The following is a 13935-nucleotide window of genomic DNA, read 5'->3' as shown; positions in this document are numbered from 1 at the left end:
CCACCTTATTCAAAACTGCTGCCTCACAGATCCACAGGAGCTGCAGTGTGCTTTTTATCATATTTCTCCTTAGACTTGAGCATAAACTATGTGAATGCTGAGATTTTAAAGCTGCTTCACTTCACTGTTTCCAAGGCATATAGCATAACAAAGGCCTGCACTCAGAAAATATTTATTGAAATAATGCCTGAATGATTGACAGATGCCTAGAAAAGCACAGAGAGGGAGGGAGAAGAGTGTGCTCTAAGACACACGTAACATTATGATAGATGTCCTCAGTAGTGCTTCATTTTATGTATACATTTAAGGGTTATAGAGAGCCAATAGCTCTCTTAAGAGGACTGTTAATGAGTGGTAGGGATGGGAACTCTAGGTTAGATTGATTTAATCTCAGCACATTAATGTTCCAAGGGTATTGATTCCATGAGCGTGTGTCATGAAGAGGACCCCTGGGGCTGTGTGGGCCCACCTGATACTTTGTAGGATTATGAACAGTTTTCCATAATTTTATAGTATTAATGTATCATTGAACAATATTTTGGAGTTTTTCTTCCCTAGAGAAACAAGCTTTTGAGTATTGGACTGTCAGGTGAAACTATCCAAATCGGCTTTAAAAAAAGTTGTTCTGCATATCTTACAATTTTTATAAATATGATATTGAGATTGTAACCACTGTGGAGCACAGCCAAAGTGATATTCACATTAATATCTGTACCCTCACATCAAACTCAGGATCTTCTTGCAGCTGAAATTTGATGAAAAATGATACATCATCTCAAGTATGGATGGATGCTGATGGGTGGATACATGTATAACATGAAGGCTGATGAGGTTTTATGATTTAAAAAAAATTTTTTTTATTTCATTCTATTTATTTATTTCATTAGAGAGAGAAAGAGGCAGATAGAAGAGAGAGAGAGAGAGAATGGGCATGCCTGGGCCTTCAGCCACTGCAAATGAATTCCAGACTTATGTGCCACCTTGTGCATATGGCTTACGTAGGTCCTGGGGAATTGAACCTGGGCTCTTTGGCTTTGCAGGCAAGTGCCTTAATTGCTAAGCCATCTCTCCAGCCCTAATAATTCTTTTTTAAATAAACTTAAGTCCTACAGTCTGCAGCTGTATATCATAGGCCTGTGAACTCTTACTAGAACAGTAGCATTACAATTTCTTTCTATATAATATAGATGTTACAGATGATACTTGAGTAGTTTAAAAAAAAAAAGTACTGGTTATATTATCTCCTAACATTTCTTCCTAGCAATATAAAGACAAATAAAATGAAGATTCTATTGAAGAGGATGTTGACAAAAATATAAAATAATCATGCTGTAATTCTGTATGCGAAACCATGCTACTTATTCATTAAGAATAAAAATGCTCACTACTTTTGATGGTTTTGGACTTTTTTTTTCTTTTCATTTTTGGCTTCTTGAGGTACAGTCTCATTCTAGCTCAGGCTGACCTGAAATTCACTCCGTAGTCTCATGGTGACCTTGAGCTGGCAGTGATCCTCCTACCTCTGCCTCTCAAGTGCTGGGATTAAAGGCGTGCACCAACATGCCCTGCTGTTTTTGGACTTTTGCATATTTTTAAAGGCTTTTCCATAATTCCCAGTAAATACCTCATTTATTTTTAAGTGGCATAGCATAGTTGTATATATTTCATGTATATATTTCATATATGTTGTCTAAATTTTAGTATATAGCAATGATTGCTGTGCTGCAGTAATCTACTGCCATGAGGCACAAAGCTGAGATAATGATGGAGCTCATTTCACTGCGTTTCTGCATGTGTGGTTGCCCCTGAGGTAAGCATCTTAAAGGTGTGTAAGGTTGCTGGGTGTGTGACACACACCTTTAATCCCAGCACTGGGGAGGCTGAGGTAGAAAGACTGCTTCCGTAGAGATTTGGGGTGCAGATGTGTGTAGCCATGTCCATCCAGTTGTGAATATGGATTTTAGGGATTGAGCTCAAGCTGTCTCTCAGGCCTCCTCAGGCTCTCATGCTTGCACAGCAAGTACTCTTAACTTCTAAGCCAGCCCTAATTTTAGTATTTTTTAAAATATTTCATGTTTATTTATTTATTTGACAGAGAGAGGGAGGGAGAGAGAGAATGGGTACACCAGGGCCTCCAGCCACTACAAATGAATTCCACGTGCATGGGCCCCCTTGTGCATTTGGCTTACATGGGTCCTGGGGAATCAAGCTGGGATCCTTTGGCTTTGCAGGCAAGTGCCTTAACCACTAAGCCATCCCTCCAGCCCTAATTGTAGTATGTTAATTTTAGTGTTTATTTAATTTTTAGAGCATAGCATCAAAAATATGATTTATTTTGCTTAATATTTGTCTTTGTTTCTGGTAAAGTTTTCAGGGTTTTGATTAAAAATCCCTTACTGGAACATTAAAGGGCAAAAACCTTGTTGTGTTTTATTAGGTGGGAGTGTTGTCCACACAAAACCACTGGACTTATTTTGGCTTTAAAATTTTTTCCAACCTGTATGCTTTTCTTGCCAATCTAGTTAACAAAAAATACATGTTTTAGATAGTAGGATAGACACCAAGGTTGAAATGGAGTAAAGAGGACATTTGAAGTGTTTCCCAAAGAATTTTCCAAGAACATTGATTCCATTAGACCTCCCATGTTATTAAGAAAGAGTTCAGTAGCCAAATAAATTAAGAAATCCTAAATGAGTAAATCCTAAATGGTCCAACAAGTCTTATCCCCATTGCTGCTGTGATGAGTCATGACTTTGTTACTGTCTGTATGAGTTTTTGAGGTATTTCTTCAGAACTATTTGACAATGCATATTTTTATTTAGATTACCTCATTGGGTTAGTGCAACATAAAAACATATGTTCTACTTTATTCATTTTTCAAATTATATGAACAAAACACTAAGGTTTATTTACTGATATCTTAATGATTTTTGTTATTTGAAAGCATTATAAATACTGATACCCAAGAATAATGAGTACCCTGGTTTAATTCCTTAAAATATCAGTGAACAGAGGTAATTTATTTCATTATCTATATAATACAGACCTAATACTATGTCTTACAGGAAGAAAATTTCTCTTATATTCCATTATACCTTTAACATGTAATGATTATCTTCTATTATAACAATGTAGAAAAAATTTTAGATAGTTGTTTAATTAGTAATATCAATTATTAACAAAGCTTTGTGAGTCCATTGCAGACACAGGTGCACTTTAAATCTACATAAATTCTGAAAGTAAGTTTCAGCCTCTTCGAGATGATCACCTTTATAAAGTAATTTGAGATGAAGTAGCCTATAGTATCAGCTACTCTCAGGTAGGAAGGTCACTCAGGCCAGGCAGTTAAGGCCAGCCTGAGTAACATAGCAAAACCCTAATCTTAGCCGGGCGTGGTGGCACACACCTTAAATCCCAGCACTTGGGAGGCAGAGGTAGGAGGATCGCCATGAGTTCAAGGCTACCTTGAGCCGACATAGTGACTTCCAGGTCAGCCTGAGCTAGAGTGAGACCCTACCTTGAACAAACAAAAATAAATAAACAAACAGAAACAAAAAGAAACACCCTAGTCTCAAAAGGGGAAACTGGGGGTGGCTAGGGAGATGGCTCAGTGAGTGTGTGTGCTTCTTACCCAAGCATGAGGGCCTAAAGGAACCTCCACATCCCATGCAAGTAGCTGCGCATGGCCATGTGCACCTGGAACCCCAGCTTCGCAAAGGGGAGCAGAGACCAAGGAATCTTCCAGGCTCTCTCAAAAACAAACAAAAGAAAAACCAAGAAAGAAAGAAAGAAAACACAGCAAGCTGTGGCAGCAATAAGAGACAGCAGCTGAAAATGAGAACGGGCAGAAGAGCAACTTTCCTCCTCAGCCACCTCAGGCAAGCGCCCCGCTGCAGGTCAAGTGCATGCATGCATCACCCATCCTGGAGCAAGCAAAAAAATACGAATTTAAAGTGGGCTTAGCTTTATATGTCTCCTGTTTACCTCCTCTGACTTAAACTGAATATATATCTCAAGAGTGCAATAAAAGGAAAAAATTGTTGTATTTTACCTTCCTTTTAAGATGAATATGTTAGTGACATTGAGTCTCTTGTTCCTTTAAGGACTTGCAAAAGTCTTAGATTTCAAAATAGACTGGCATGTCAGGCCATTTTCAGTGAATGTCTTGTCTATTCTGTTCTTATTTTAGTTTAAAAAAAAAGATACATCTATACAAGCTGCTGCTACTTTGCAACAGCATATATAATTCCATAGTAGTCCCAATTCCTTCTAATTTATACCCATTTAGCTCTCCTTTTACAATATAGCACTTAATTGAATAAAAAGGAGCCAGTAGCTTAATGCTAATACACCTTAAATCAATCTGGTGTAATTCAGGAGGGTATTAGGATTAAAGCAGAATATCAAGGCACATTATTCTTCCATAGTTGATGCTATAAATCTATAGAATTATATAAAATTATCAAATATAATTTGGTTTTTTTTGGGGGGGGTAGGGTCTTGCTCTAGCCACTGACCTGGAGGTAGTCTCAGCTAGCCTTGAACTCATGGAAATCCTCCCATCTCTGCCTCTCCAGTGCTGGGATTAAAGGCATGTGCCACCACACCTAGCTCAAATATAACTTAAAATGATGGTTATGCATTTAAAATTTATGTATTATGTATTTAAATTTTTTCTTACTATTTACACATACTGTAATTTGATGATAATCTCCTCTCATTACCTACTTTTGTCCCACTTCCATTAAACCCTTTCTTCTTTATAACTAGTCTTTTTTTCCTAAATATTTATTTATTTGCAAGCAGAAAGAGATAGACAGTCAGAATGAGCTTGCTAGTGCCTTCAGCTGCTGCAAACGAACTCAATGCATGCACTAGTGTGCATCTGGCTGTATGTGGGTAATGGGGAATTGAACCCAGGTCATTAGGCAAACACCTTAACAGTTGAGCCATCTCTATAACCCCCACAACTAGTCCTTCTATTTGATATCTCTTTTGTTTTCTTTCAAGGTAGGGTCTTGCACTAGCCTAGGCTAACCTGGAACTCACAGAAATCCTCCTGCCTCTGATTCCCAAATGCTGGGTTTAAAGGTGTGCAACACCATGCCCAGCTCTTTTTTTTCTAGCCCATCATCCAAGTTGAAGTGTTGATGTCCTCAATATTTATTTGCAGGTCTTATGGAGGTTATGACAATGGCTATGAGGTCATAATGCAATGATCACTTCATGACTGAAGAATAATGTCCTAAAGTGTTCCTCCCACCACCTGGCTCTTCTAAACTTCCCGTCCCCTCTTCCACAATTTTCCCGGAGCCTTGGAGGGTATGATAGAGATGTCTCATTTAGCACTATGCATTCAACAGTCATGTTTTCTCAGCACTTGGATGAATTCTGACTCTTTCTTGTATCTACATAATAAAAATATTTAGAGAACAATTTGATGAGCACAACCTATCCATTGACTTAGTCAAATAATAATAGTAACTTTCGCCCTAGGGCCTATGATCTTTTCAGCCATAGTCTTTTTGACTAGGTTTTTCATACCAGATTCCATCTGGCTTTTTCTTAACTTTTTAGTTTTGGTTAGCCCTTCCTCCAAACCCCTCATCACCTCCATTCCCTTCCCCTGACCCCACTTATTCCTGCTCAGCCCTATACTTTCATGTCTAATATCCCCTCCCAACCCCTCTCCAGGCTGTTTTCTAGTTTCCTGGTTTCTACTGTCTCTTACTTCAATTTTCACAGAAATCTAAGAATTTGAAAATGTTAAGTTCTACATGAGAGAGAAAGCTTGGCATTTATCTTTCAGAGCCCGAATTACCTCACTTAATATATTTTCAAGATCCATCCATTTCCCTGAAAAATTCATAATTTCATTTTTATTTGTGGCTGAATAAAATTCCATTGTCTATCTATACATGCTACATCTTCATTACCATTCGTCAGTTGATGGGCATCTAGGCTAGTTCGGTTTCCTAGCTATTGTGAATAGAACAAGAATAAACATGGCTGAGCAAAAATCTCTGAAGTAGGATGTTTAGTTCTTAGGGTATATGCCAAGGAATGGTATAGCTGAGTTGTAAGGTGGATATATATTTTTGCCTTTCCAACTAATTTCCACAATAGCTGCATCAGTTTACACTCCCACCATAGTGAATAAGGGTTCCTCTTTCCTCATACCCTCACCAGCATTTCATTTTTTTGACTGGGTTGTGATGGAATATCAAAGTTTTTTTTTTTTTAATTTTTTATTTATTTATTTGAGAGCGACAGACACAGAGAGAAAGACAGATGGAGGGAGAGAGAGAGAATAGGCGCGCCAGGGCTTCCAGCCTCTGCAAACGAACTCCAGACGCGTGCGCCCCCTTGTGCATCTGGCTAACGTGGGACCTGGGGAACTGAGCCTCGAACCGGGGTTCTTAAGCTTCACAGGCAAGCGCTTAACCGCTAAGCCATCTCTCCAGCCCTCAAAGTTTTTTTAATTTGCACTTTTCTAATGGCTGAAAATGTTTCAAAAATGCTTATTGGCCTTTTGTATTTCATCTTTTAAGAACTCTGTCAACTCTGTAGCCCATATTTTGGTTGTTTGGTTTTATATTATTTAGTTTTTTGAGTTTTTTTATATCTGAGATTTTCTTCCATTGTTGCCTTCTGACTTGGTTGACAGTTTCCTTAGCTGTAAAGTAGCTTTTGGGTTTCATGATGCTCCATTTGATGACTGCTTGCCTTATTGCCCAGTCAGAAAATCCTTCCCTATGCCTATATATATTGAGGTATTCTTTCTGGTTTTTTGGTTATTTTTTTTTTTTGTAGTAATTTCAAAGTTCCAGGTCTTACATTGAGATACTTGGTCTTTTTTTTTTTTTTTTTCCTTCCTGATGGTTTAAGCTGGAAAAATAAGGGTCTAGTTGTATTGTATATGTAGATAGGCCATTTTCTCAGCACCATTTGTTGAAAAGGCTACCTTTTCTCCAATGAGTGTTTTTGGCATAATTGTCAAAAAAAAAAAAAAAAAAAGCCCAGGCAAAGTGGTGCATGCCTTTAATCCCAGCACTGGGGAGGCGGAGGTAAACAGATTGCCATGAGTTCAAGGCAACCCTGAAACTACAGTGAATTTCAGGTCAGCTTGGGCAACAGCAAGACCCTATCTTGGGGTGGGGGAACAGGTTGATTAGTTACATGGACTTATAACTGGATCTTCTATTCCATTGATTTACTTGTCTGTTTTTGCACTAATACCAGACTGTTTTTACCACTGTGAGTCTGTGGTATAACTTGAAATCAGGCATAATGATACCCTCAGCAGTATTCTTTTGCTCAGGATTGTTTTAACTAACTGGGGTCTTTTGTGCTTCCATTTGAAATTTATTTAGTTTTTCTATTTCTGTGAAGAATCGCACTGGAATTTTCACTGAGATTGCATTGAATCTGTATATTGCTTTTGGTAGGATGGCCATTTTCATGATATTCTTTCAGTCCATGAGCATAGAAAATCTTCTCATCTTTTGTGTATTCAATTTATTCTGTGTTTTAAAGTTTCATTGTAGAGGTCTTTCATTTCCTTGGCTAGGGATATGCCAATATACTTAATTTTTTTGTGACTATTATAAATGGGACTGTTTCCCTGATTTCTTAAAAAAAATTATTTATTTGCATGGAGAGAGAGAGAGAGAGAGAGGGAGAGAGGAAACAGAGAGAATGGATAATCCAGGGCCTCCAACCATTGCACATGAAATCCAGATGCATGTGCCTCTTTGTGCACCTGGCTTTACGTGGGTTCTGGGGAATTGAATCTGTGTCATTAGGCTTTGCAGACAAGCACCTTAACTGCTGAGCCATCTGCCTAGCCCATCCCTGATTTCTTTCTCAGTATGTTTCTCATTGGTATATAAAAGGATTACTGAACTCTTTGTTTCCTGTGACTTTGCTGAAAGTGTTATCTGTTCTAAGCATTTTGTGGTGGAGTCCTTAGAGTCTCATATCTAAAATCATTTTATCTGTGAGGCTAGTTTGACTTCATCCTTTCCAGTTTGTATCCCTTTATTTCTCTTGTCTTATTGCTATATTTAAAACTTCATCAGTATATTAAATAACAGTGGATAGAGTGGACACCCTCTTCTTGTTCCAGATATTAATGGGAATGCTTTGAGTTTTTCTCCATTTAGCATGAGGTTGTGCATAGGTTTGTTATTTATTGCCTTTTTCATTGTTGAGATATGTTCTCCAGTGTTTTTATTATGAAGAGATATCCGTTTTCTGCATTTATTTATTTATTTATTTTCTGCATCTATTGAGATAATGTGGGATTTCTGTCCTTGAGTGTATTTATGTGATGTGTTATATTTGTTGATTTACATATATTGATCCATCCCTGAATCTCTGATAAAGCCACCTTGTGGAAGTGAATGATGTTTTTGATACATTCTTGAATTCAGTTTGAGAATTTTTGCTTGTATGTTCCAGGGATATTGGTGTACAGTTTTTCATTTTTTTTGTCTTGTTTTGTTTTTTGAGGTAGGGTCCCTCTCTAGCTCAGGCTGACCTGGAACTCACTATGTAGTCTCTGGGTGGCCTTGAACTCATGATAATCCTATCTCTGCCTCTCAGGTGCTGGAATTAAAGGCGTGCGCTGCCATGTCTGGCTGTAGCTTTTCGTTTTTATTGTGTTTGTCTGGTTTTGCTGTATGTGTAATGCTGGTTTCATAGGAGTCAGGAAGCACACACTCCTTTCTGCATTATGCAGTCCTTTGAGAAGCACTAGCTTCAGTTCTCCCTTCAAGGTCTGATAGAATTCTGCACCTCCCCTGTCTGGACCTCAACTTTTTCAGGCTGGGAGACTTTTTTTTTTTAAATTACTGCTTCAGTCTAGTTGTATGTTGTAGATTGGTTTAGATTATTTATCCTACTTCAGTTTAACTTTGGTAGGTTATTTGCATATAGAAATTGACCCTTTTCTTTTAGATTATCCAATTTGGTACAATACAGGTTCTTGAATATATCCTTATGATTCTATCAGTTTCATTGGTGTCTGTTGTAATGCTTCTTTGTATTCTCTAATCTTATTAATTAGGATCTTCACTCTTTATTTTGGTTAATTTGGCTAAGAGTTTATCAGTCGCACTTAAGAAAACAGCTCTTAGTTTAATTGTGGTATTTAGTGTTTTCTTACTCTTCATTTGGACAACTGTTCTATCTAGCCTTGGTTATTATTTTCCCTCTTCTAGCCTGTTGAATGTGTTTTTCTTTGATGCAAGGTATGCTGTCCAGTATTATATAGTACTCCCTGGCATGGAGAAAGCTAGCCAGCCAAATTAAACTTCTCAGTTCCAGTTTGGTTTCGTTAAGTTCTGCAACTGAAATGTATGGTGTCTATGGTCATACCACCCTGAACGTGCCTGATCTCCTCTGAAATGTACGGTGTCTTTAGTGGGAGGGCCTTGCTATCTAGTTGGTGGGTAACCAAGAGCAATAACAGTAGCCAATATTGTTTTAGAAGCCTTTGTTGCCTCCCTATGAAGTTACCCATTAGGAAGTATCTCATCTCTGACACTGGAACTTTTTATTAATACCTTATGGCTTCTGTAAGCAGCCTTATTCACCTATGTAGGGGACTTTATTTAAAGACTTTTTAAAAAATACACATTTTAAGTTGGCTTGCCAAGTACTAGGTTTGTATATGGTTTATTCATATTTCCTTAGTTTTGTTTTTTTCCTCCCACCACCCCATTCTCTCCCTTGTCCCTGTCCCTCTCTAAATTGTTCCCTATTAACCCTTCTATTTTCGTGTCCCATGTGTTCTCCCTCTCTCCCAACACCACTCACAATAGCCCTTCGTAGCTTCTTGCCTTTATAGACTTTCATTCCAACTTAGACCCAATAATCTAGAAATTTGAAGCTAGAATCCATGTGGTGAGAACATATGATGTGTCTTCTGTGTTTCTGAGCCTGGGTTAGTTCACTCAGTATGATGTTCTCCAGTTCCATTCATTTTCTGCAAATATCATTATTTCATTTTTCTTTTCTTTCTTTTTTTTTTTTTTTTTTTTTTTTTTTCGAGGTAGGGTCTCACTCTAGCCCAGGCTGACCTGGAATTCACTATGGAGTCTCAGGGTGGCCTCGAACTCATGGCAGTCCTCCTACCTCTGCCTCCCAAGTGCTGGGATTAAAGGCGTGTGTCACCACGCCCAGCTATTTCATTTTTCTCTACAGCTGGGAAAGCTCCTTTGTGTGTATGTAGCACATGCTCATGATGCGTTCGTCATTAGATAGGTGCGTGCTGATTCAGTTTCCTAGCAGCTGTGAATACAGCAGCAATAAACATGGCTGAGCAAATATCTTTGAATAGAGCATAGAGTCCTTACCATATATGCCAAGGAGTGGTATACCTGGCTCATAGGGTAGTTCAATTTTTAACTTTTTGCGAACTCTCCACACTAATATTCATAGTGGCTATCCCAATTTACACTCCTACCAATGGGGAATAAGGGCCCCTCTTTCCCCCCACTCCTGCCAATATTTGTTATCTTAACATTCTAGAGATATATTATGTTCTCTTTAATTATATAATTATAGCTTATTTTTAAATTTTTAACATTGTGTGGGTGTAAGTGTGTTTTTATGTGTGTGGTCACACCAGGGCCTCTTGCTTCTGAGCACCTTTAACCTCCTAGCTATCTCCCTGACCATACCTTATTTTTTAAAACACTTTAATTATGAGGCCTTAAAATTTTGTTTAAGTGTTTTATTTATTTGCACACAGAAAGGGGGAAAGAGAGAGAATTAGATATGTCAGGGCCTCTTGCTACTAAAAACCACTTTGTGCTTCTGGCTTTATGTGGGTGCTAGAGAATGGAGTCCAGGCTACCCGGCTTTGTAAGCAAGTGCCTTTAGCCACTGAGCCATCTCTCCAGCCCCAAGGCCTTAAACTTTTTGCATATTAGTTCTGGCATCCTATTAAAGTATTTTCTCTTATCTTAAAATACCAGAATTTGACCATGTATGTTTTTACATGAGCAAGAATTGGAGCAGAGCTGTTGTTCACTAATGGACAGACATGCAGAGCAGCGCTTGTGTGTCCCACGTGCAGTTCCACCACTAAAGCTGTGATTGCTTTACACGACAATCTTTCTAGTGTCTCTGTCTGTCTGTAAAATGATTCTTCTTGGGATTTCATTAACATTATAGGAAGTAATATGTGTAAAGCGCTTAAAATGGAGTTCATGTGTAGTAAGCACTGCCATTGTTAGCTGTTATGAATACATGAATTTGTATGACAGATAGAGGCATTGGAAAAGGTGAAAATTCATAGCACAAACATTTCTGCAAGTGTCTGTTCTAGTGAAAGAAGAGAGGACCATGATTGACATCTGTCTGGAAAAAATGAAGCCTATTTTTGTGATTTACACAGAAATGCTAAACAGTCTTACAGTGGCCTTGGTAATAATGCAGTCTCTAGCTGCTGTCAACTGAGCTTTGCTGCCTTTGTATAAAATTAAAGATAGACTTGTGGGGAGGTCGTATTGAGGAAAAGTTTAAATAACTGATTCTTCAAAAGGTAAGCCTTAGCCAAAATTCCTGGCTTAGCTTCCTGAATGGGTGGTCTGTAATATAGTTAATATTCAAACAGTAGTTTTGTGGTGATGTGTAATTTTTGCCATGCCATGGTAGGTTTAGGTATCTGTATATCTGTATATTCTGGTATTTTGATTATCATGTATTAGTTGGCATAAGAAACAGTTCATTTCTTCTACCATTCTCAGCATTATTTTACATCACTAGAGTAATGGCCATGTAAGTTGGATTTTAGCAGGAAATATGTCATTTATTGGTAACTTGATGGCTGTTAAAATCTTTATCTGGACCTTTTAGTAAGTAATGTTGATTGACAATTGGTTGTATTGGTAACAACTCTCAAATGATTTAACTTTGCAATATTTATTTTCCTTTTTCTTCCAGATGAACCAACCAGCCCTAGCATTGATCATGATATTGCACACATCCCTGCTTCTGCTGTCATCTCAGCTTCTACCTCAGAAGTCCCCTCGATAGCAGCAGTCCCGCCCAGCCTCACAACTTCCGCTCCCCTCATCCGACGTCAGCTCTCCCATGACCAAGGTACATTTAAAGAATGCTCATGCAAATCGTGTCTAACAACAGAATAGCAAACTGATCTCTTTACCACTAACAAAATTTGAAAATAGTTGAAAAAATGTGAATGTTGGATTGTAATTACAGAATCTGTCGGACCTCCTAGCCTCAATGCCCAGCCCGGCTCAAAAACAGAAAGATCAAAATCATATGATGAAGGCCTGGATGATTATAGAGAAGATGCAAAAATGTAAGTCTATGTGAATTTATTTTTCTGTGGTATGTGTTCAGCATGAGTTTGGCATGTAAATTCTGAATTTTAGGTTATCTCATATTTTCTAGCTAGAAATGCAAATAAAAGAATCAATCAAAGTGGTTATATCCACTTGGAGTTTTAGAAATGAGAATAGTTTCAAATCAGTAATACAAATGCAAGGTAAAATATATAAATAAAGGTATAATATATTTATATAGTAGTGTAGATAAATAATCTTTCCACACTAGACCTACATTCACCTAGTACTACTCAATCATAACTATGTTGCTGTCTTCTTCTGTATTAATTCTAAAACTGTTCTGTGTATCAAATCATATATATATATATACACTCATACATATGTGCTTATATACAGGTTTTTTCTTATTATTTTTATAAACATGTGGATAGTGTGGTATAAACATTGATCAGAGGATCCTTCAGTTTATATATTCTTGCCATATTCTTTGTCATACTTGTTTAATTTCTCATTGAATAGTTGTACCATAGTATGTTGCAACATTTGATATCCTATTAGTACACATTTAGAACTGTGCTACCACAGACATTACTTCATTGACTGTATTTGTACTTAGTTCATTTAGCACATGTATTAAGATAATTGAAAATTGAATTGTTATATCTCAAAAGGTGAATTTTTATTTTAATATCTACTGTCAATTGTCCTCATCTTAAAAATTATTTCAGATCACATTGCTTTCAACATTATACAGAAGTCTGTGTGCATTAACTTTTTAGTTGTTTATAAATCTAATGGGATCATATTATAGTTTAATTAAACTTAAATAACGTAGCAGATATTTATACTGTTTTTGTATGTGAGTTACCTTTAGCTATTCATTTTCCTGCCGACTTCTATAGTTTAAGATTTTATTTTTATTTATTTATTATAGTCATAGAGAGAGAGAGAGACAGAATTTGGCATGCCCGGCTTATATATTTACAATTTTTGTGCTCCTACAATTAATTGATTAACTTTAGTTCATGAGATTAAGTACCTTTTTATCTGCCAATATCTCTGTTACCCCCAAAGTACTGCTGAATATTGTCATTCCCCACTGACATTGCCATGTTCGTGCCACACCAGATCATTACATGTATTTAGTTTTATTTAGGGGCTCTGTTCTGTTCAGTAGACTATCATTGATGACGGATTCTGTTCTATGCTGCCCAGGTTTTATAGTGGTTTTCTAATGTGATAGGGCTGTCATTCAATATTGTGTTCTTTAAAAATTCTTCTGCTTATTTTACTTTTGTTATTTGAACTTAAGGTCAGATTTAAAAAAAAAATATTTCATTTTTATTTATTTATTTATTTGAGACAGAGAGAGAGGAGAGAGAGAGAAAAAATGGGCACACCAGGGCCTTGAGCCACTGCAAACAAACTCCAGACACATGTGCCTTGTGCATGGGGAATCAAACCTGGGTCCTTTGGCTTTGCAGGCAAGTGCCTTAACCACTGAGCTATCTCTCCAACCCAGATGTTTTTTTTCTTAGCTTTTGTGGGTGCTTTCATTGCTACAGTGTTTAACTTACAGATTGATTTAGGGAGTGTTGGCATCTTTTCTGAC

General features: G+C 37.3%; 1 protein-coding gene across 3 annotated transcripts in view; it reads left to right on the top strand.

Annotated features, from left to right (window-relative positions):
• Nucleotides 1–13935, top strand: part of Arhgap21 (Rho GTPase activating protein 21) — a 153407-nt gene that overhangs the window by 114316 nt on the left and 25156 nt on the right. For all 3 annotated transcript variants that reach the window (XM_045150810.1, XM_045150809.1, XM_045150811.1), the window contains 2 exons: nt 11956–12114; nt 12235–12337. In XM_045150810.1, coding sequence (XP_045006745.1) covers nt 11956–12114; nt 12235–12337 — 262 coding nt within the window. The remainder of the gene's footprint in view (nt 1–11955; nt 12115–12234; nt 12338–13935) is intronic.

This window comes from Jaculus jaculus, chromosome 5, assembly GCF_020740685.1.
Source record: "Jaculus jaculus isolate mJacJac1 chromosome 5, mJacJac1.mat.Y.cur, whole genome shotgun sequence".
NCBI classification, from domain to species: domain Eukaryota; kingdom Metazoa; phylum Chordata; class Mammalia; order Rodentia; family Dipodidae; genus Jaculus; species Jaculus jaculus.
This window is presented reverse-complemented; position numbering and strand designations above follow the sequence as displayed.